Source organism: Hyaena hyaena, unplaced genomic scaffold (assembly GCF_003009895.1).
Source record: "Hyaena hyaena isolate Hyena2069 unplaced genomic scaffold, ASM300989v1 scaffold_779, whole genome shotgun sequence".
NCBI lineage: Eukaryota > Metazoa > Chordata > Mammalia > Carnivora > Hyaenidae > Hyaena > Hyaena hyaena.
In genome coordinates this window covers 430,788-452,738 of record NW_024081413.1, presented here as the reverse complement: position 1 = coordinate 452,738, position 21,951 = coordinate 430,788, and the positions used below count along the sequence as shown (strand labels likewise).

Sequence of the window (21,951 nt, the reverse complement as noted above, 5' to 3'; positions counted from 1 at the left end):
ATCCCACTTTCACAGGGGGCCCAGAATAGGGAACACTATGAATTGGGTCTTTGGAAACAGAAGAAAGATGATCCTGGCCAAAAACAGCACTGGCGCCTCAGAGCAGCACCACCTAGGGGAAACACAGGCTTGAACAAGGTGCGTATCCACATAACCAGCATGATCTCTAAGCCCCGGCCTTCCTCTTGCCCACATGTTCTATCCAACATAAATCCCCCAGAAATTTTTTGCAAGGTGCTAAATTGTGGGGAAAGAGAGTGGAAAGAAAGCCAGCAAACATAAAGGGAAATTAAATCTTCCATAAGATAAGTGATTAAAAACTTACATAAGAATTGTCTGATTTAGAGAATCAAGGAAAGTTCCAATTTTTAAAAATGCTGTTATGTCACACACACACACACACACACACAACTACTATCTCATAAATTACCTCATTATCTTTGTAACAACATTAGGAAGCTTAAATTATTATTATGCTTATTTTTCCAGATCAGGAAACTGAAGTCCATAGAGCAATTAAAAATATATTAGATTTGATTTATTGAGAAACTATTTTATGCCAGGTCCGGGTTAAGTGCATTATCTCAATTAATCTTCACAACTACATGAGAAAGAGGCTATTATTACCCCATTTTAAAATAAGGAATACTAAGGGTGCCTGGGTGGCTCAGTTGGTTAAGTATCCAACTCTTCATCTTCGTTCAAGCCATGATCTCATGTACCATGAGATCGAGCCCCACGTCAGGCTCTGTGCTTACAGCTCAGAACCTGCTTGGAATTCTCTCTCTCTCCCTCTCTCTCTCTCTTTCTGCCCTTCCCTCCCTCAAAATAAATAAACATTAAAAATAACTAAATATATAAAATATATAAAAACTAAAAATAAATAAAATGAGGACTCCAAGGCTCTGGGTGACTAGATAATTTGCCCAATGCCACAGGGTTCCTAAATCACATAGAATAAAACTTAGGTCTGCCTTAACATTTTCTTTTAGGGAGATGAGATAAGTAAAGGGACTGCCTCTGCCTCTGTGCCGCTGAGGCCAGGCATGCTCCTTCCTTTCTTAAGAACGACTGTTGCCAGCGGGAGGAGTGGGTAGGGAATAACTAGGGGAGAAGAAGCCAGTAGTGCAGAGCAAAGCTTGTGAATCACCAGCAAACCTGCCCAATGTGCCGAAGCATTGATCTCAGGGCTGCAGCCAAAGACAAAGGACCACCCAGTGCTCTGGAGAAGATCTGCCAATTCCAGCTCTCCTGCACACACAGCTGTGGGAGGGAAGCAGGAGTTTTGGAGTCGCTGCTAAATTCCTACAGGAGTTAGCTGTAGTTCTCCTACAAGAACTGTCCAAGGGCCCCGTTGCTGGGAGCCCAGCAGCTTCTGGCTTAGCTCTTCTCTCTCCCACAGGACCTAGGGCCTCACGCCCTTTCCTGGGATCAGTAACTTCAGGACACCTTGGCCTGGCTAAGATTTGAGATATACCCTCCTCCTCAATGTTCCCATTTAGCTACCCCCCCCCCCCCCCCCCCACACACGAAGCTCCTTCAGCCTCCCCACCTCATCTTTTTCTTTTTGAGAGTTTGGCTGCTCACCCAAGAGGCAGATGGAAATAAAGTATCAAGCTCAGGAGGAAATCAGATTCATAAGCAGAAGGGCCATCCAACCCAAGGAAAGATGCCTTGCAAATGCTAGGTGCCAGGAACAGGAGGCAAGGTGGGTGGATTCTAGCTTGAGGCTGAAGCTATGGTTTGGCTTGAGGCTCAGATCAGAGGAGGACAGTTAAGCCAGGTTAGAGATGGGGTCAGAGTCAAGGCCCAAGTCAGGGCAAGTATTAGGCTGACCTAAAAGCACAACATATAGGAAAGAGCTTGGAGACAATCTGAGTCAGATTTTAATTCTGAACTATCACTTACTAGCTGAGGTATTCTCAGCCTCCTACGCAATCTTTCAGGGTTGTTGAAAGAAATGCTTGGAGAATTAAAATGTAAATGAGATAATGAGTATAAACTGCCTGCTGGTGCCTGACAAGCAGCAACTGCTTAATAATGAATGGTAGCTATGATGGTTATTCCTGTCCCTCTAGCAGAGATTGTGCCTTTAAGGCCATGAGGCACAGGTTGTCGGGTCCTGCTCAGCCCTGGGCCTCTGGACTGGACTGTCAATGCCAGATCTGGCCCGCAGAGGGCGCAGGGTTCCCCTTTCCTCCTCTCTTTACCTCGGGCCCTGGCCTCAAAATTGCATTGTCTTGGGGCACCTGGGTGGCTCAGTCGGTTGAGCGTCCTACTTTGGCTCAGGTCATGATATCGTGGTTCTGGGGTTTGAGCCCTGCGTCGGGCTCTGTGCTGACAGCTAGCTGAGAGCCTGAAGCTTGCTTCAGATTCTGTGTCTCCCTCTCTCTCTGACCCTCCCCTGCTCACGCTTTCTCTCTCTCTCTCTCAGAAATAAATGAAACATTAAAAAACTTTTTTAAAAACAACAAGATTTCATTGTCTTGTAAAACTGGAAGAGCTAAAATCTTGGGGACAGGAAGAAATGGAATCTTACAACAGAATAGTGGTCTCAACTGGTTTGTAAGGACACTCGCTTTTTTAGCAAAGACTAAAATGCAGCAGTGATGGTGCTGAAAGCCATTACAGAGGAAGTTGTGCCGAGTCAGAGCTCGAGCAGCCCTGTTGGGGTCAGCACTACTGACTGGCTGGGAGGATTGGAGACTGCCCTCCCCTACAGCTTGAAAAATTCTTGTGCTTTTCATCGAACACACATGGGCCCTCTCTGTGTCTGGCACTGCCTTTCCAGTTTTAGTATCTTGGTTTTTTTATCCTCAGCCTTGCTGTTCACCAACAGGTGCCAGAGGGCACCACAGGCTAATAACTCGGGTTCATGGAAGCCCTTTTCCTGGTGATTTCCTGAGTGAGCCTTCCTGTGGCTCTTTTAACTTCCAAATGAGTCCCTGACATGGGAGGTCCAGGCCCCTCTTGGCCTACCTGTGAAAACCCATGTCTGAAGCCTAGGGCAACCATCAGGAAGAGCAAGCCCCTGTATGTGTGCTCTGCTCTCCCTAGCACAAGCCCCAGGCTCCGGAAGGTGGTCCTTTCCCTGGTTTCTTTCCTTTGACCAACATCCCTGCCTGCTCTGGCTCCAGCCTGTCTGTCTTCTCAGCCTGCTCCCTCTTTTTTTAATTATCCCAAGAGAAGGGCCTCCTCCGTGGGCAGGGAGTGTGGGCAGGAGCTCAGCACAGAAGCATATCTGCACATCACAGAAATGCAGACAAGAGAAGGCCTTGAAAGATGTGGAGAGAAGAAAGTCTAATGAGCCACAGAGGGAGGCGGTGAGCCACTGGGTAAGCAGGTACCTCAAGGACTAAACTGTGACTGGTTTCTCTCCTAGCACTGGATCCCAGCTGTGTGTATGTGTGTGTGTGTGTCAGAACCAAGGGTGCAGGAGCCAGAGCCTATCCCACCACCCTGACACCAGTGTGAGTGAATACTGGGTTTCCTGGGTAAAGCACTGATATTCTGTGCACCTGCAAGATCCCTAAGAATAAGCAGTACCTTATAAGGCAGGTTATCTGACTGAACATTACACACTATATTCTCCTCTCTTTAGTTGTTTCCCCAGAACATTTACTGAAGTGTTGTTTAAATATTCCCCTCTTATCTCAGTTGCGATATAGAATATTGAAAGAAGGATCATGTGCCCACACTTGAGCCACTGTGGCAGTAGCTAGGTGATTGAGACTTCCCCAAGGGAAAAGTAAATTATTCGAGCTATAGGCGTCAGGCTGGGTGGCCAGCACTTCCATTCAAAACACACACACACACACACACACACACACACACACACACACACACACACACATACACACACACACACAGAGGGGGAGGGGGGGGGAAGCAAAAACATGACAACCTTGGCAGGTCAAGGCTTGAGTCAAAAAAGTAGCTTCCCTCAGAACTGAGGTTGGCCCTGTATCAGGACATCTTGCTCTTGCTTCCTTGACCTCTTAGATCTCTGACTTGTTCTGGGACAAGGGTCAAGGTCTCTTTCCTCTGGTTACCCATATTGACTTTGCAGTTCCCTCCTTGCTCTGATCTAAAGTCAGATCATTCTTGGTCCTGAGCAATCCCATTCTCCCTGAATGCCGACTCAATCTTTAGCATTGATGGAATTTCCTGATTTGAGAAATGAACTTCCATCCTCTTAGCACTGCATTTTCATCCCCTCCTCTGCTCATATACTCCCCCTTTTCCACTCTACTTATTACTTGGAATTGTTTTCCTCTTATAAACCATTTTCTTGAAACAATCTCTGGCCACCATCTCCTGGTCCTCACTTCCCCATCACCCAACTGCATTTAGTTAGAGGACAGTATGAGCAAGATACAAGAGTGATGAACAGGATGGACTGTACCATGAAACTATAAGCAACTGAAGGTTCCTTGAGCATAAAGACAGCTAATAAGTAATTAGAGTACTGTGGAGAGTGCTTTGAGAACCTGTTGGAGAAAATGACAGGAGCTAGACCTTTGGAAATACGTAAGCAAGAGGACAACTATTAACATGTAATTGTAAGGATTACTGTAATGAGAGGTACAAGGTGTTACAGAAGTACATAGGAGAGGCATATAGCCCAGGAAAGCTTCTCAGAGGAGTTTCATCCTCTGTAACCCCTTTTCAAACATCAGCTTCTTTGAACACCCCCCAACTCCAGTGTTGACCAAAACCAGCAGTCCTGTGGGGGTACACCCTCTGTAAAAAGAGGTGGCTCCTCTTGGTTTCACAGCTCAGTACACATATTTGGGGTCCTCTGCACTTACTGATGCTGCTTCTTCACTCTGCCCCTTGACACTCCTTGAAACGTTCTTTGCACTACTCTCTTTCCTTTCTCATTCCTGACAACTACAACCTTCTTAAGCCTACTTATTACTCACTTTAGACTGTGTTACCTACTTCATAGTCCTGTCTTCTCCATGTACAGCTGATATTCCAGGGCCCATTATTGTGCCCTTGTCCCTTTGTTTTTCCATCCCACCCAACTGGCAAAATCTCAACTTTGGATGAATTGAACGACCAGTATTCTCCATGCTTGCATCTGACTATCTGAGCTCTGCTGGAGAAATCAATACCACTAGAAATTCATGGTCACCAAGTCCTAAGTGGGCCCCAGTTATCTTACTACATTCCTCTAGTGCCCACTTCCCCTTTCCCATTTTGTACAGTTTTATTAAACCATCCTGACTTCTAAAATTTTAATCCTGTCTACACACACATACCACTCACTGATAACCAGATCTCCAACTTCACAGAGAAAATATAAAACATAAGGCAGCAGCTTCCATTATATCTATGCACCCACTGTGTTAATTAAGATACAGAAAAAGTTGCTATGACAAGAAGAGAAAAAAAAATGTAAGATTGTAGTTTCTCTGTCATACAGGAGAACTTGGGGGTAGTAAAACAGCTGTAGTATGGAAAGCTCAAGCACCTACCATCTAATCACTCCACCTTCCCTGATATGGTTACCTTCATGGCATGGCTGAAGATGGCTTACCCTCACATTCACATTCAACCTGCAGGAAAGGACAATGAGGAAGAAACAGTCCACCCCTCTCCTATAAGAGCTTGATGTGGAAGCTGTACTTATCACTTCTACCCACAACCCTGTCCAGTATATGGTCATAAAGCCACATTTAGCTGCCAAGGCATCGAGGAAATAATAGTTGTTAGTTGGTTAACCATGACTTATTTTAATCTATAATCATTCTCACCTAACTTCCTTTTACAATTGAGGCTTCTTATCAAAACCTAGAACCGGGGCGCCTGGGTGGCTTAGTCGGTTGAGCGTCCGACTTTCGCTTAGGTCGTGATCTCGCGGTTCGTGGGTTCGAGCCCCTCGTCTGGCTCTGTGTTGACTGCCAGCTCTGAGCCTGGAGCCTGTTTCAGTCTGTGACTCCCTCTCTCTCTCTGACCCTCCCCTGCTCACGCTCTCTCTCTCCTAGAAATAAATAAAACATTAAAAAAAATCTAAAATAAAAAATAAAAACCTAGAACCTTCCACATGGGCTCTGGATTACACACCTCCCTGCCTTCTCAGGAATCTTGCATTCAAAATTAATTAACTTCTCTCCCTCTTCATCCCCCCTCTCATTTCTCTTTTATTTGTTTTCCCTTTCTCTTCTATGATGCTTGCTCTCTTTGTTTTATTCCCACCTCTCTTTTGCGGCTGGCCTTTCTCTATCCATCCTTTTTTCAAAATTTTTAAATGTTTTTTTATTTATTTCTGAGAGAGAGAGAGAGAGAGACAGCGTGAGCAGGGGAGGGTCAGAGAGGGAGAGAGGGAGACACAGAATCTGAAGCAGCTTCAGGCTCTGAGCTGTCAGCACAGAGCCCGGCGTGGGTCTCAAACCCACGAACCGTGAGATTATGACCTGAGGCGAAGTCGGGACGCTTAACCAACTGAGCCACCCAGGCCCCTCATCTATCCATCCTTTAAATATGGTCTTTTTCAGACTTCTGACCTGGTTCCTCATTTCTTCTTATTTAACACACTCTCATTAATTCTATGGTTTGCATTACTTTCTATGCAACCTGTGCATTCAGTTTCCTACTGGAATTACTACTTAGATATCTAATAAAGCATCTGAAACTTACCATATCCAAAACGGAACAGATTCACTAGTGGGAGTTGCTATCTGATGGTTACTATTTTCTCTGTAAAGTGGGAGGCCGGGTTATTTATTGTGAGTGAAGGATGGTGTGCGTGCATGTCGGGGGGGGTGTGTGTGTGTGTGTGTCTGTGTCTGTGTGTCTGTGTCTGGGTGGGACATGAAACGAGAGATTTTACGAGTCCAAAGAAAAACTGAAAAACTATTATGTAAAATAAGAGAGAGAAGGTGATCAGAGAAACTTAACAAAACTTCTAATCACTCTGGGAAGCATTATAGTATGAGCATCTGAATTCTGATGTCCAAAATCCCTGGATTTGAATTGTAGCTTTTTCACCCAGTAGTGTTGTGGCTTTGGGCAGGTTACTTAAACTACGAGCCACAGGTTTTTCATCTAAAATAGTAATCAATCACATCAGACTTAAATGTAGAGTTCTTTGTGAGGATTAAAAGTCATGTGCTTAGAACAGAGTAGGTGATCATCAAACAGCCCCTATCCAGTTACCAGAAGCCGTTTTCATCCTTCTCCCTTACCCTCAATGTGGAAGCATCCTCTAGATTCTGCCTGCCTCCTAAATAGCTCCATCTTCTCCACTGCCTCCATGACTTAGATCAAGGTGCTATGCTAACAACTGTCACCTGAGTTACTGTCCTAGACTCCCAACCGGTCCCGCTCCTTAAGTTGTTCTCCATACCAGCTGCCATAACAATTACTCCAAATCTTTCTAAAGGCTAGCAAATTTCCAGTGCTTCCAATTCTTCTTCGGTGGCTTACAAGGGTCTGTATTTGCTACTTTCTTCCTGAGAGGTGTGTTAGTTTTCTATTGCTACTATAACAAATTACCATGAATTTGGAAGCTTAAAACAACATCTATTTATTAGGTCACAAGCATGTGGCCCCGAAGTCTTGTACAGTATGGCTGGGTCCTCTGCTTAAGGTATCAGCAGGCTGAGGTCAAGATGTCATCCAGGTGAAATTGTATTCTGGAGTCTCTGGGGGGGAACATTCATTTCCAAGCTCACTCTTGTCATTAACAGAATCTAGTTCCTTTCAGTTGTAGGATTATAGTCTCTATTTTCTGGCTGGCTCTCAGCCAGAGACTGCTCTCAGGTAGAGGCCACTCTCAGCCACCTGCTCTGTGCCTGCCTCCTTCCTCAAGCCAGCCCCAGGCCCTTGCATTCCTTGTCACGTGACCCCCTCCATCACACAAGCCAGCAATAGTGTGTCTAGTCCTTCTCCTTCTTCAAATCTCTCTGACATTCTCTTCTGCTGCCAACCAGAGTAAATTCTTGTGATTTGGCTAGAACCAGTTGGATAATCTCTTTATCTTGAGGTCAACTGATTAGTAACATTAACTACATCTGCAAAATCTCTTTTGTCATATAGCATCATCATGGAAGTAGTATCTTATCATACTTACGGGTTCTACCCACAAGTGAGAATCTGGGGTGCCATTTTGTAATTCCACCTATCATAGGAGGGAAAGCCAGGAAAAACATCCCTGAGAAATGCTGATGCCTTGAGCTGAGATGAGAAGGATGGGCAGGAGTTAATTATATAAGGAAGGAAAGTTACCAGAGAGCATATGCAAAATCATGTAACTGGAGAACATATATCCTCAAAAAAATGAACTAAAGAAAGACCAGTGTGTCTACAGGGGAGAGAACAAGGAGGACAGTGACTTAAAATGAGGTAGTTAAAGAGGTCAGACCATGGTTAGAGTAGCCAGACCATGCAGGCTTCAGAGACTCCATGAAAAGCCTTTCTCTATCACCAGAGCAGAGGTCAGAAGAGTGGCACAGTCGGATTTGTGTTCTGCACACATCGCTCTGGCTCTAAGGTGGAGGATGGAGGTAAGGGGGCATCGGTAAAACGTGGTGGACCACTGAAGAAGCCAGGAGAGCCTTGCAGAAACAGTGCAATAATGTCCATGCAGCTACAAGCAGACCGAGTCAAGGAACGCTCAGTGGCTAAAATCAACAGGACTTCATGATTGATTGACTATGGGAGGGAGGCAGTTATGTTCCCCAGGAAGCAGAGACTAAGACAGAGATTACTGTGGAGGATGTTTACTAAGGAGTGCTCTTGGAGTCAACACGTGTGCAAGAGCAAGAAAAGAAGGATTGGTGAGGGGAGAAGCTGAGCAGCAATTCATTCCCCACAAGGGCCTCGGTCAACCCCCTGAGGAGCTGTGCACGTCTCTCAGAATTGTCCTCTGTTGGGGTGAGGAGGCTGAACCTTTGTACCTCTGTGCTGAGCAGTCACTGGATGCAGGCTGTCTCAGGAAGGGAACAGGACCTGGCTGGAGCAGGCTTTCCTCAGCTCAGACAACTCCCGAAGAAGCTGGCAGTGCAGGCCTGACCTCCAGCAGCACTCTCTGGCAATGCAGAATAAATCCCTCCTTCTTGGAGAGGAGTCTGGGCTTTTTGTCACAGCCTCTACTACAGGTGAAAGAGCATAAGGTAGCAAGGCAGCCAGACTGATTCCTAAATTTCTGATTTGTGCATTTTAGCAGACACACTACCATATATTGTAATTGTCGGCTTACCTGTCATTTTCCCCCAGGAGAGTGGGAGCTACTCAGGCACAGAATATATCAGCTAGTACACAGCCCTATGGCTGGCACATACTTTGCTGAATAAGTGAATGCCCGTCTACTCCTCTCTCTCCTACATTTCCTTTGCTCCCCGCCCCCACACCCTACCGTCATCCAATGTGGGAAAAGTCCAGCAGGTTATCTGAGGTGCCACCTGCGCTGGAGCTGAACAAACAGCAAATCAGGCTCTTCTGGTCCAGGGCACTCTGATGGGGAAGGCAGGCAGTGCCAGGAGGAGGGTAGTTGGGGGAGACAGGTGACGACATCCCCACCCACCTCAGGTTTAAATTCTCCTTCAATGTCCCAGCCCCTGAAAATTCAGTGCTAGCTGGGACAGGTCCCCTCCAAAAGACAGCTTTTATAGGGCTCTCTGAATTCCCCATAAACTCAGATCTCATCCACAGCCTACTCTGCTCTTTGACGAATGCCCCCACCTCGAACAGCTACTGCTGGGGGCCAGAGAGTGGAATTTCAAGGTCATATTGGAGTTTCCTTGAAATGGAAGAGAATGGATAGCCAGCAAAGTGGAAGTGTTAGTGGAGTCAAGTCCTGCTCAAGGAACTGAATCCACCTCAGTCCTGTGCATGTCCCCTTAAGCTTTGCACCACCTGCACACCCAGTGATCTGCCCCTCTTCCGGTCCCCTCCCATGGGAACCTGTCGCCCCACACAGGCTGCTCCACCTGCACTAAGAGCAAATAGGGAGCGTCATTGTGTTGGTGAGGGTGGGCGCTGCCTGGAGACCACGAAAGCCAGCTGCCTCCTCCTCCCTCTTGTGCTGGGCCGGGATTGGAACTAAACCCCATCACCCCACCCCTCACCGGTTTATTCTAAGCAGTTTTTACTGCTACCCGGGCCGCCCTCACACCCAAGTCAGACTCTTCCTCCGGGCAGCCCTTTTGCCTGCCAAGATTCCCCTGAGCACAAATGCTGCTCCCACATCCTTGCCCGCTGAGGAGTGTTCCTTGGGAGCTTTAGGTTGAAGCCTGGGTGTTGGGCCCTGAGCTAGGTGAAGGGTGCGGGGCAGATGCAGGAGCTACCCCACACCCTTGGAGAGGAGATGCAAGGAACTACGGTAGCGAGAGTGTCCAGGTCACTGGGCCACTGAGGCATAGTACAGTAACTGCGGGTGCTACTACCCTGTTAGATGGCACCTCCACGTCCCGTGACCCACCGGGGAAAGATGCTAGATCCCACGGCAGGCGCGCCGTCTTGCCTTCCCCCACCCCTCCAGCATCTCCTCCCCGCCACTCCTCCAACCACCCGTACTGCTACCTTCGCCAACACACACACACACACACACACACACACACACACACACACACACACACACGAATTCTGCCGAACCAGGACAGTGGTGAAGGGGAGTGGGCGGGAAGGAAATCTCTAAGAGAAGACCGGAGAGGCTAGGGAGGGGGCGAGGCTGGAGGACAGTCCTGATGGGTGAGGGAAGCGAAGTCCTGAGCGTGGGAGGGGGGCGGAGAGCACCTGGCGGGACCGAGGCGGACGAGCCTGGGAGGGAGGCGAGCCTAGGCGGGGCGAGCAGAGGAGGAGCTGCAGGGCAGGGGCCAAGGTTGGGGGCGGGGACCAGGCGGGGCGGGAGCCTCCGCCCGAACCGCGGAGCGAGCAGGTGGAGCCGCAGCGGGAGCCCGCCGGGCCGAGCTCGGGGAGGTGGCGGCTGGGCCGGGGCCATGGAGCTGCTAAACCTGAACCGGAGCGCGCAGGGGTCCGGACCCGGGCCGGGGGCTTCCCTTTGCCGCCCCGGGGGGGCCCTCCTCAACAGCAGCGGTGCGGGCAACCTCAGCTGCGAGCCCCCTCGCATCCGCGGAGCCGGGACACGAGGTGGGTGCCTCCCTAAGCCCCCTCCACCAGCTCCTTTTCGCTGCACCCCACACTGATAGAGGCCCGCACTGCCTCCTCAATGCCTACACCATCCCCTGATAGTACTCCCTCAGTCCCTCAACAGCTCCCCCGACACTTCTGCCCCCTCTTCCTTCCCCCGCCTCCCCCCCCCCCGCAACGGCTCATAAAAACTCCATCACAGCTTCACACCACCTGATCAGAGCCCCTTCACACTCTGGTCTCCTGGTCGCACCCAGACCCACTGGTCATCCCCAAACACAGCCCCCTGCCCACCACAGAGCCCCCTTTAGACACAGAGGGTCAGGAAGCAAGGACCTCCTATTGCCTATCCTTCCACATCTCTTCCTTTTAAATCCAGTTCACAGAGCCACAATGGGTAAGGAAAGAAAGAAAAGAAGGCAAGACTGGGAAAAAGAAGAGGGCTGCTTGAGGGAGGGAGCAGTATGGAAGGCTTGAATGGGAAGTTAGAGCTATATAATCTCCTGTGTCCTCCACCCCACCCCTAGCCTTCCCAAAAGAGGTCCTCAAAGCTGAACTAGGCTGGACATTGGGGGTTGCACCCTAGAGCTGCCAGTCTCCATTTCACTCCTCCTCAAATCTTCCTGCCTCCCAAGGTGGAATTCTAATCAAAGCTCTGTCCCCTCTCTCTTTCTGTCTCCAAGTCCCTTCCAAGCACCCTCTCCAACCTGCCTTTCCATAGGTTTCATCCTCCTAGAGCCTAGCTGCTCCCTTCATCTCCTATCTCTTGTGCCACCATCTCCCCCCACCCCCACTGCTTCCACTCACTCAGTCCCCAAAATGACTTTCACTCCTCCCACGGGCCAACAGCCGCATTTTCTCCATAACCCAGCTCACGATACATGTTTTCCCTTCCTGAGCCTTTTCTTTCCTTAAATGTCTCCTGGACACCCACTATTGTCACTGGGCTAGGTGCTGGGGACACAGGGATGAAACAGACCCAGTATGGACCCTCATCGGTCCATAGTCAAGTGCAGAGGGGAGACAAACCAGTTGGAAAATCACAGTCACTCTGATAAATCCCAGGAGGGGGTCTGAATTGTGGACATCCAAAGGAGATGGAATCTAAGAACTTCATAGATGAGGGAACCCAGGAGCTGGGTCTTGAAGTTGAAGTTGAGTAGGCAGAAAAGGAAGGAGGGGGAAAGCAGTGCTGAGCAAAAGGAAATTATTCCATGTTCAAGAAGGGAAAATGGGAATAAATTTTGAGTATTTACCTCACAAAATAATGTATGCTTTATCAGACCAGTTGTTACACACTCTCACTTAGATTGCTTCATTCCACAAATATTTATTGAACCAGAGAAAAAAAATGAACACAGTTCCTATTTCATGGAGCTCACAGTTTAGTGGAAGAGACAGACAAGTAAGCAGGGAATTGCAGCACAAAGTGGGATGTGCCTTAGGTAAGGCTGTGGGAACACAGAAGAGGAGCCCTAGCCTAGCCTAGCCTTGGGGGTCAAAGTGAGCCTCCTGAGAAGGTAACTGAAGAAAAATTTTAAAAGACGAGGGAAAGCCAGACAAGTGAAGGGGCAGGAAAGGCGAAAAGCATTCTAAGCAGAGGAACAATATTTGTAAACACCCAAAGTTGAAATCCATGATATTTGCATTCAGTGTGTCAGTTTCTGAGTGCCTGAAACATACACCATAAGAGAGGAAAAATGAACACTCAGGATGAACACCAACCTAGCAGGTTTACGAAGAGCCTCATGGACCTGGCTAAGGAACGTGGATTTTCATTTTGAGGATGATGGGAACTGCCAAAATGCTCTGTAGTACAGCCAGGATTAATTAGTTCTATAGTGTAGAGGATGGATTGGAGGACAAGACAGGAAAGGTGGGGGGTGGGGGGAATACTTTAAAAGGCTATTCTATTACACTGATGAAAGATGATGTGGGCTTATACTAAGGTATTCGCAGTGGGGATGGAGAGAAGTGAGTGCGTTTGAGAGACACTTCTGGAAGCAGAATCAACAGAACTTGGTAGAGATGCATTAGAAGCGGAGAGGGAGGAAGAAGTCAAGGGATGACATCTAGATGTCTGGCTTGGACAATTAGATGGATATTTGTGCTATATCATGAGAAGGATAACAAAGGAACAGAAACAGGTTTGAAAGAGGAAACTGTAAATTCATTTTGGAACTCACTAAATGTAAGTGCTGTTGAGATACCCAGGTAGTGGTGGCCAGTAAGCTGTTAAATCTGGTAGTCAGGAACTTAGGGGAGAGGTACAAGCTAGAAATACAAACTTAAAAGGCCTTTGCCTAGAGAAGGTAATGGAAGCCATGGGAATAGATAAAATCATACAAAGATGACAGGATGAAAAGAAAAGAGGTCCTGGGGTAGGACCCTGAAAAAGGTTGATATTTAAAAGCTAGGCAAAAGAAGGAGAGCCTATGATGAAACCACGAGAGGGACAAGAAGGCAAGGGAAAAATTTCAAGCAGGGTGGGATAAGTGATGTCATATGCTGCTGATGTAAGTCAAATAAGGACAGAACAGCATCCTTCAGATGCAGTAACAAGAAAGTCCTTAAGAGGAGTTGTGGGTATTAAGGCCTGACTACAGTTGGTTGAGGTTTGCGAGGGTGCATGAGGGGGTTATGAGAAGTGAACCAGGGTGTGTAGACAAAACTTTCCAGAAGTTTGGTAGGGAGAGAGAAGCAAAGAAAAAATAGGATAGCGCTAGAAATAGCATGGGGTTGAGGAATGGTGTGTGGTGGGGATTGTCTTTGGGTATATGTATGTGCAGTAGAGGTAAGAGTCTTTTTAAAATGTTGATGTAGGGGTGCCTGGGTGGCTCAGTCGGTTAAGCTTCCGACTTTGGCTCAGGTCATGATCTCTCAGTCTGTGGTTTCGAGCCCTGCCTCAGGCTCTGTGCTAACAGCTTGGAGCCTGAAGCCTGCTTCGGATTCTGTGTCTCCCTCTCTCTCTGCCCCTCCACCGCTCTCTCTCTCTCTCTCTCTCTCTCTCTCTCTCTCTCAAATATAAATAAACATTAAAAAAATAAAAATAAAATGTTGATGCAGAATGGGCCAAGAGAGAGGAAAGGAAGATTGAAGGTTCAGCAGACAGCAGGGATAGTCCACAGAGCAAGGAACCCTGAAAAAGCAGAACACGAAGTGATTCAGAGCACATTTGCAAGAATTGGTCTTGCTTATCTGACTGTTGTTACCCACGCAGAGTGGATGTTATCCAGGCAGTCAAAGTTACCCACAAAGACTGTTCGCCACTCACTGAAATATGACATGTTAGCCAGGCTCACTCCAGTGTTACCAGTAGGAATGTGGATGTTACCCTCATTATTCTTATATGTTATCCACATAGACCCAAGTGCTAATGTTCACCCACAGTTACTTTAGCAATGCCCATAGTCATATATATGTCATTCATCCATCAAACATATTTGCTTTCATTTTATTGTCCACACATAGATATTGCCCATGCTCACTTAACTAGCCTTTTCCAGATATCAACCATAAAATCATGGTTGTTAGTCTCATACATTCAGATATTACCCACAATACTCAAATATTACCTGTGTTCACTCAGGCACTGAGTGATTTTACTCAGATTAATATCTCACTTCACATCTTAACATGTCAACATCTCACATCCATGCTCACCTAAACATTGCCTGCACGTACTTGGATATTACTTCTGCTTACTCAGCTACTACTGTCATCACTTGGATATCTCCCCATTAACATTCAGACCTCTGAATGTAATCCACATTTCCTGAAGATGTTATCTATCAAACGAGATGTTATCCACAAACATATTACCTTTGCACAGTCAAAATGTTACAACACTTAATCAGATATTATCTAAACCTACAAGTAACCCACCTTCAGTCAGGCATTATCTACAGACAGTTAGCTGTTAAACCCTTCTCAGACCCTGTCCACAAAAAATTTGTATTACTTCTCACCTACCTAGATATTATCTCAAAAACTAAATTATTATCCAATATTCACTCTGATATTACCTACACATCCTTCCATGTTATTTCTGCTCCCTCAGTACCCATTGGCATTTGGATATCTCCATTTGCCCAGCTATTACCCACAATCAGTTGAATGCTGTCCATGCTCACCACAGACACATGGGTATTGCTGTGATGTCTGTGTTCATGGGTAACCAGATCCAACATGCCAGCAGAAGGCAGGATTTGAGGCATCAGCAGCTTTGGTGTTGTTTCTTATCAAGTCCTGATTTTTGTGTTTGGCACGTTATCTGCATTTTTGTGCTCATACTCTTCTGCCATCATCAGGACAGAACAAATGCAGATCCTTTAGACCCCAGTAGCAGAAATGAACTCTCACAGTCTCCTGAGTTCTCTGGCCCAGCAGGATGATGCCCAGAGGTAGTTGAGGCACTAGAATCTATAAGGTGCCACTCCCATTCTTCCACCCCTACCTTAAGTTCCTAGTTGTCAGTGCCACTGTGATCATTCCTCTTCCACCACACAAACACACATGGATGCATACACACAAGCAGAAACACACACACACACACACACACACGTCTTCATTCCAATTGCTTTTTAGTGACTTTTGAAAAAACTAATAGATTATTTTTACAGTAGCTTCAGGTTTACAGAAAAATTGAATGGAAAGCACAGGCAGATTTCCTCTCCCTCAAACACACACACACACACACACACACACACACACACACACACACAGAGTTTCCCCCTACTATTAATATCTTGCATTAATGCAATACGTTTGTTATAATAGATAAGCCAATTTTGATACATTATTAACTAAATTCCATAGTTTACATCAGGGTTCACTCCTTGTGTTGTATATTCTATGGGTTTTAAAATATTTTTTAAAGTTTATTTATTTTTGAGAGAGAGAGAAAGAGAGAGAGAGAGTCTGTGCATGCGCACCCAAGCAGGAAAGGGGCAGAGAGAGATGGAGACAAGAATCCCAAGCAGGCTCTGTACTATCAGCACAAAGCCCCATGTGGGGCTCAGATCCACAAACCATGAGATCATGACCTGGGCTAACGCACTCAACTGACTGAACCACCCAGGCTCCCCTATATTCTATGGGTTTTAACAAATGTATAGTAACATCTATCTACCATTAGAGTTCCATACAGAATAGTTTCATTGCCCTAAAAACCCTGTGCTCTACCTTTTCATCCTCCCACCCTCTCCCAGGGCCCCTGGCTCTAAGAGTGCTTTTAATTAATCTTTTCACATCCCTTAACTATTCAACAGCAAAGACATGGAGAGACCGTAGTGGCTAGAAATCAGTTAATCGCTAGGAATGCCCAGACAAAATAGCAAAGTGTTGTACAATTGCTGGCGATTTTACTGGAACTTTGTCCCTCTAGTTTTCAGGAGTCCCCATGCAGATTGGGAACTTGATAAGAGTGGGCATTGTCTCATCTTTCTGCTCCACCAAGTTCAAGGACACACATGAGATACATCAGGTTGGGTGAATGAATGAGAAATATGCTTTTCATACTTCAGGGTGCTATACCAACTTGAGGTGTGGTTATTGATTCAAGAACTAGTTGAAGAGAGACATCCAGAGGAGGATCTGAGAAAGATGATAGAATAGAGAGATTAAGGAAAGTGGAGGGGTAGGGGCAGTAGACTGGAAGGAGACACAAAAAGTACAGGATAGAATACTAGCTCTTTTTTGGGGTACAAGGACCTCTCTGACAGAGCTCTCCCTCCCAAATGTTCTTTATTTATACACACACACACACACACACACACACACACACACACTCAAATTTGCTACATATAAGCCTTTCTTGCAGAGAGGGAGACATATGTCTCCAAAGAGACAGAGGCAGAGAGAAGAGGGCATGCTGCAGGTTTAGAGGCACAGAGGTGAAGCATGGATTGGGAAGGAAAAGCAGGTGCATTTGTGTGGAGAGTGAAAGAAATTCATTCATAATTCATTAGCCAGCATGTGGGAGCACCTCCTCTGTGCAGGACATTATGCTAAGTGCCTGGGATATGCTGAAGAATGAGCTGGGCATTGCCCCTGTCTTCAAGAAGCTCATAGTCCAGTGGGGGAGATAGAGAATTAAACATAATAATACAGTGAGCAATGCCACAGTGGAGTACAGAGAAGCAGAAAGAGGCACTGAGATTGAGATTTGATTGGGAAAAGGAGGCAGCATGATGAATGACAGAGAGGCAAGGGAGCAGCAGGAGACAAAGCATTTTAGAGATCTGGAGACTCAGCGGCTATTCTGATTCAATACCTGACTTAGCTGTGTGATCTGAGAACTAATGTCACTGCTGGGTTCTGTTCAAGAATCTCTTGTAAATAGCATGCATTTGATGCCTACAACCATTTCTGAATAAGTTGGTTATCATTATGAGAACAGTTTAATTCAGAGTCTAAGGCAAGAGTCAATGTATGGGGTGGCAGAAGGGGGAGCTACAGCTCCAGACCCCTTCCTCCCCACAACCTGGAAGGCTCTGTCTCTGCCTTCTCTCCCTTCAAGCTCTCATCTCCCTCATGCTGAAGCTATGGGCTTGGGTGACTGAGTCCAGCTTAATTCAATTCACTTTTGTCTGAGTCTGCTTTGCTGTGATATAGAGGCCCAAGGATGAATCCATCCCTTAATAGACAATGACACAAATGAATGGGGTCAGCCCTCTGTCTAGCCCAACAACACTAGTGTCCCTCCTGTGAGCTCCCAGAGCACTTTGTATATCCCTCAGCTTTACTCCTTATCACACTGTGTGGCAATTATCTGTTTATGTACCCAAGTTTCCCTCTAGACTGTGAGCTCTCAGATGGCAGGGAATTTGTCATGTTCCTCTCTTTGTCCCCAGTGCATAACATAGAGGGAGTCCTCTCTAAACATTTGTTGAATGAAAATGAATGTTAGGAGATAATTAAAATACAAGGCAGAAAATAAAAAGCATTCTGATAGATGTGTAAGGAACATGCAATGGTCAGAGGAAGGGGAGATTAACTCCAAATGAGGCATCCAGAAAAGCCTTACAGAAGAGGGGGCAATTAGGGGTGCCTGGGTGGCTCAGTTGGTTAAGCATCCGACTTCGGCTCAGGTCATGATCTCAGTGTTTGTGAGTTTGAAACTTGCGTCGGGCTCTGTGCTGACAGCTCAGAGCCTGGAGCCTGCTTCAGATCTGTGTCTTCCTCTCTCTCTCTCTCTCTCTGCCCATCCCCTGCTCGTACTCTGTCTATCTCTCTCAAAAATAAACAAACATAAAAAACATTAAAAAAAAAAAAAAGAAGAGGGGGCAGTTAATCTGAGTCTTAATGGGCAGTGGTGAATAGTAATTTACCGGACACAGAAAAGGAGTTTGTGATGGGAGGACGGTATTAGTGGCAGTTGGTGAAAGAACATTCCAGGCTGAGAAATCAATGTTAGCAGGGGAGGAAGTTATGAGGGTGCATGATGCCTTCAAGAAAGTGAGTCATCCAGTGGCTTAAGTGGGTGCACTGCAAGAGGAGGTGAGACAGGACAGTTCTCAGAGGATCTGGAAGACATGCTAAAGGGTTCCAGACAGTACAGGGTAAGCGGAGAGGGATTTTGTAGACAATAAGGACATGGCCTATGTTTCAAAAGGTAGTGGGTGGTCAACAGTGTCAAATGCGACAGCGAGATCAAGTAGAATAGGCTAAGAAGAGATCTTTGGATTTGGCAGTTAAAGCTTAGTGATCTTGGGAAGAAGCGTCCAAATGGTGATGGGGAGGGAGGGAGACAGATGGGGCACTGGACTGTAATGGACTGAGGAGTGAATGAGAAGATGCAAATAACCCTTTCAAAGAGCTTGGCTGTAAAGAGAAGGAGAATTTGAAGCAAAGCTTGAGAAGAGACAGACCTTCTCAAGGAGAGGAGGAGTTAAGCCAATTTTCCTAAACCTCAAGGGGTTAGAAGCCTGAAGGATTTAAGTGTACCATCCACTGAGTGGGAGGAGGTGTTCCTGGGATGCAGAGGGATCTAGCTGGATAGTGGATGTGGGGAATAAGTGGGTTTGGAGGGTCTGGCTGAGTGGGAGCCAGACTACCAGCTGCTCTCTCTCCATTTTCCTACCCAGAATTGGAGCTGGCCATTAGGATCACCCTTTATGCAGTGATCTTTCTGATGAGCGTTGGAGGAAATGTGCTCATCATCGTGGTCCTGGGACTGAGCCGCCGCCTGAGGACTGTCACCAATGCCTTCCTGCTCTCACTGGCCGTCAGTGACCTCCTGTTGGCTGTGGCTTGCATGCCCTTCACACTCCTGCCCAATCTCATGGGCACATTCATCTTTGGCACAGTTGTCTGTAAGGCAGTTTCCTATCTCATGGGTAGGTGAGACAACCTCCTGCCCCCCTCCTTACCTAAAGTCCTTGTGGGACATAGGGGTCTTTCCCAGTGGGGCCTGAGTAAATCACTGGTTGAGTATGTAGTACAAGTTTCCTAAGTGACCCCTTCCTCTTCCCTTGTTTAGGGGTGTCTGTAAGTGTGTCCACACTAAGCCTCGTGGCCATCGCCCTGGAGCGATACAGTGCCATCTGCCGACCACTGCAGGCACGTGTGTGGCAGACACGGTCCCATGCGGCTCGTGTGATCATAGCCACGTGGATGCTCTCTGGACTGCTCATGGTGCCCTATCCCGTGTACACCGCCGTACAGCCAGTAGGGTCCCGAGTGCTGCAGTGCGTCCATCGCTGGCCCAGTGCACGTGTTCGCCAAACCTGGTGAGGGAGCCCATTCCTGGGAATTTCCATCTCCATCTCCATCAACTGCTTACTAGCATTCCCCAGAATCTTCCTCCAGCTGCTCAAATACTCTGATTCCCTTTATGAACCCACCACCCTGGGATTCCCATTTGGGGTCCCTCCCCAGTTTTCTAGCCCCTCCCAGCAACAACCCTAAATCCTACTTCTACATTAGGGGCCTGATCACCACTACTAGAAAGGATCCCTTGCTCTTCCTCCATCTGTGGTTATAAGTGGACAGATACCCGCGTGATTGGTCTGCTCTTGTCTCCAGGTCAGTACTGCTGCTCCTGCTCTTGTTCTTCGTCCCAGGTGTGGTTATCGCTGTGGCCTACGGGCTCATCTCCCGTGAGCTCTACTTAGGGCTTCGCTTTGACGAAGACCGTGACAATGAGAACCAGAGCCGAGTCCGAAGCCAAGGAGGGCTGCGGAGCCGGGCAGGACCAGGTGGGTGATATCCAGCCTGGGGATGGGCCTTGGGGAGGGTCTTGGAAAGGGGCGGGGCCTAGAGTGCCTGGGGCTGAAAGGTAAGATGCTGGAAATCGGGGTCTGGTGGGGGGTGGGCTGGAGGTTGAGAGGACTTGGCCTCCTGCTCTGACCGCCCAAATCTCTACTCAGGTCCTGCCCAACCCAATGGCCGTTGCCGGCCAGAGACCGGGCTGGCTGGCGAGGACGGTGATGGCTGTTACGTGCAGCTTCCACGATCCCGTCAGACCCTGGAGCTGTCTGCGCTGACTGAGCCCACACCTGGGCAAGGATGTGGCCCCCGGCCCTACCAGGCCAAGCTGTTGGCTAAGAAGCGCGTGGTGCGGATGCTACTGGTGATAGTTGTGCTTTTTTTTCTGTGTTGGTTGCCATTGTACAGTGCCAACACGTGGCGCGCCTTCGACAGCTCTGGTGCACACCGAGCGCTTTCGGGAGCGCCCATCTCTTTCATCCACTTGTTGAGCTATGCCTCAGCCTGTGTCAACCCCCTGGTCTACTGCTTCATGCACCGTCGATTTCGCCAGGCCTGCCTTGAGACATGTGCCCGCTGCTGCCCCAGGCCTCCACGAGCTCGCCCCAGACCTCTTCCAGATGAAGACCCACCCACCCCCTCCATCGCTTCACTGTCCAGGCTGAGCTACACCACCATCAGCACGCTGGGGCCTGGCTGAGGGGTAGAGGAGGAGTGGGGTCTGAGGTGGGACACATTAATTCCTACAAGCAGGGACCCATCCAGACACACGAAAGATACAGACCCACTGACAAAGGAGACTGACACCCAAAAAGCATGGACTAATCCCAATGCACACTAAAAAATCAGCTTACCTGACACAAAAGAAACAAACCAGATCTCCACACAGGAAATAAGGCACGTTCTTGATATGGGACTGAGCCTGGCACATAGAAACAGGGCACTGGCCTTAGACATACACAGACACAGCATCTCTAGCAGTGGACTGTCTGTACATAGTGGAAACTCTGAGAGAGGATGGCCTACCTCTCATACACACAGTAATGGCACTGATTCTTTACGGCCCTGGAGCCTGGCACAGTACTGACTCCTAAGATGCTCCAGGCTGCCCCCCAGTTTCACCTCACAGTGCCCTTCCCCACTTCAGCACTGAAAAATATCACCCAACCTACCAACCAACACCTTCTTGACCAACAGGTTGTTTTGCACTGAAAAGTCCCTTCATTCCTTTCCAGTTAGATTCTATGGCCCTGCCCCTCCTCCATCACCCAAACTCTTCAAGAAATAATAAATGACTTGGCTTCCTCCTGAACTTCCTTTCTGGATTTTTTTTGGGGGACAGGTGGGGAGGCATGGGATTTTGTAGAATTCCCTCTATTGGGTCCCTCTTCCATGCTCTCTCCTATGCAATGACCCCCTGCCAAAATGCCCATGGTCTGAGGCTAAATGGGGATGTGGGTATTCTGTCTGGCTTGTCATCCTGGACCCACCAACACACCAGTGTCATACATAGTAGCTGGGAATGGGGATGGGGGTGGAAGGTGGAATATCCATGTCACATCATGATTCCTGAGCATTCTCCTAAAGGGGTGCCATTGCTAAGGTACTATATTAATAGATACTTACTAGAATTTTATTGAAATG

At 47.6% G+C, this 21,951-nt stretch overlaps 1 protein-coding gene across 3 annotated transcripts; it reads left to right on the top strand.

The window, feature by feature from the left end:
* The first annotated feature begins 10,879 nt into the window (after nucleotides 1-10,879).
* CCKBR (cholecystokinin B receptor) lies at nucleotides 10,880-21,602 on the top strand. Of its 3 annotated transcripts, none has more exons than XM_039218809.1 (5): nucleotides 10,880-11,097; nucleotides 19,185-19,412; nucleotides 19,580-19,829; nucleotides 20,125-20,297; nucleotides 20,469-21,602. In XM_039218809.1, the coding sequence occupies exons 1-5, from the start codon at nucleotides 10,947-10,949 to the stop codon at nucleotides 21,005-21,007; spliced, it is 1,341 nt and encodes a 446-aa protein (XP_039074740.1). In that variant the 5' UTR covers nucleotides 10,880-10,946; the 3' UTR covers nucleotides 21,008-21,602. The 3 variants fall into 3 exon arrangements, with proteins under 3 accessions (XP_039074740.1, XP_039074738.1, XP_039074741.1); XM_039218807.1 differs by having other exon boundaries at nucleotides 19,185-19,436; XM_039218810.1 differs by lacking the exon at nucleotides 10,880-11,097 and adding an exon at nucleotides 18,512-18,659 and having other exon boundaries at nucleotides 19,185-19,436.
* The last annotated feature ends 349 nt before the right edge of the window (nucleotides 21,603-21,951 follow it).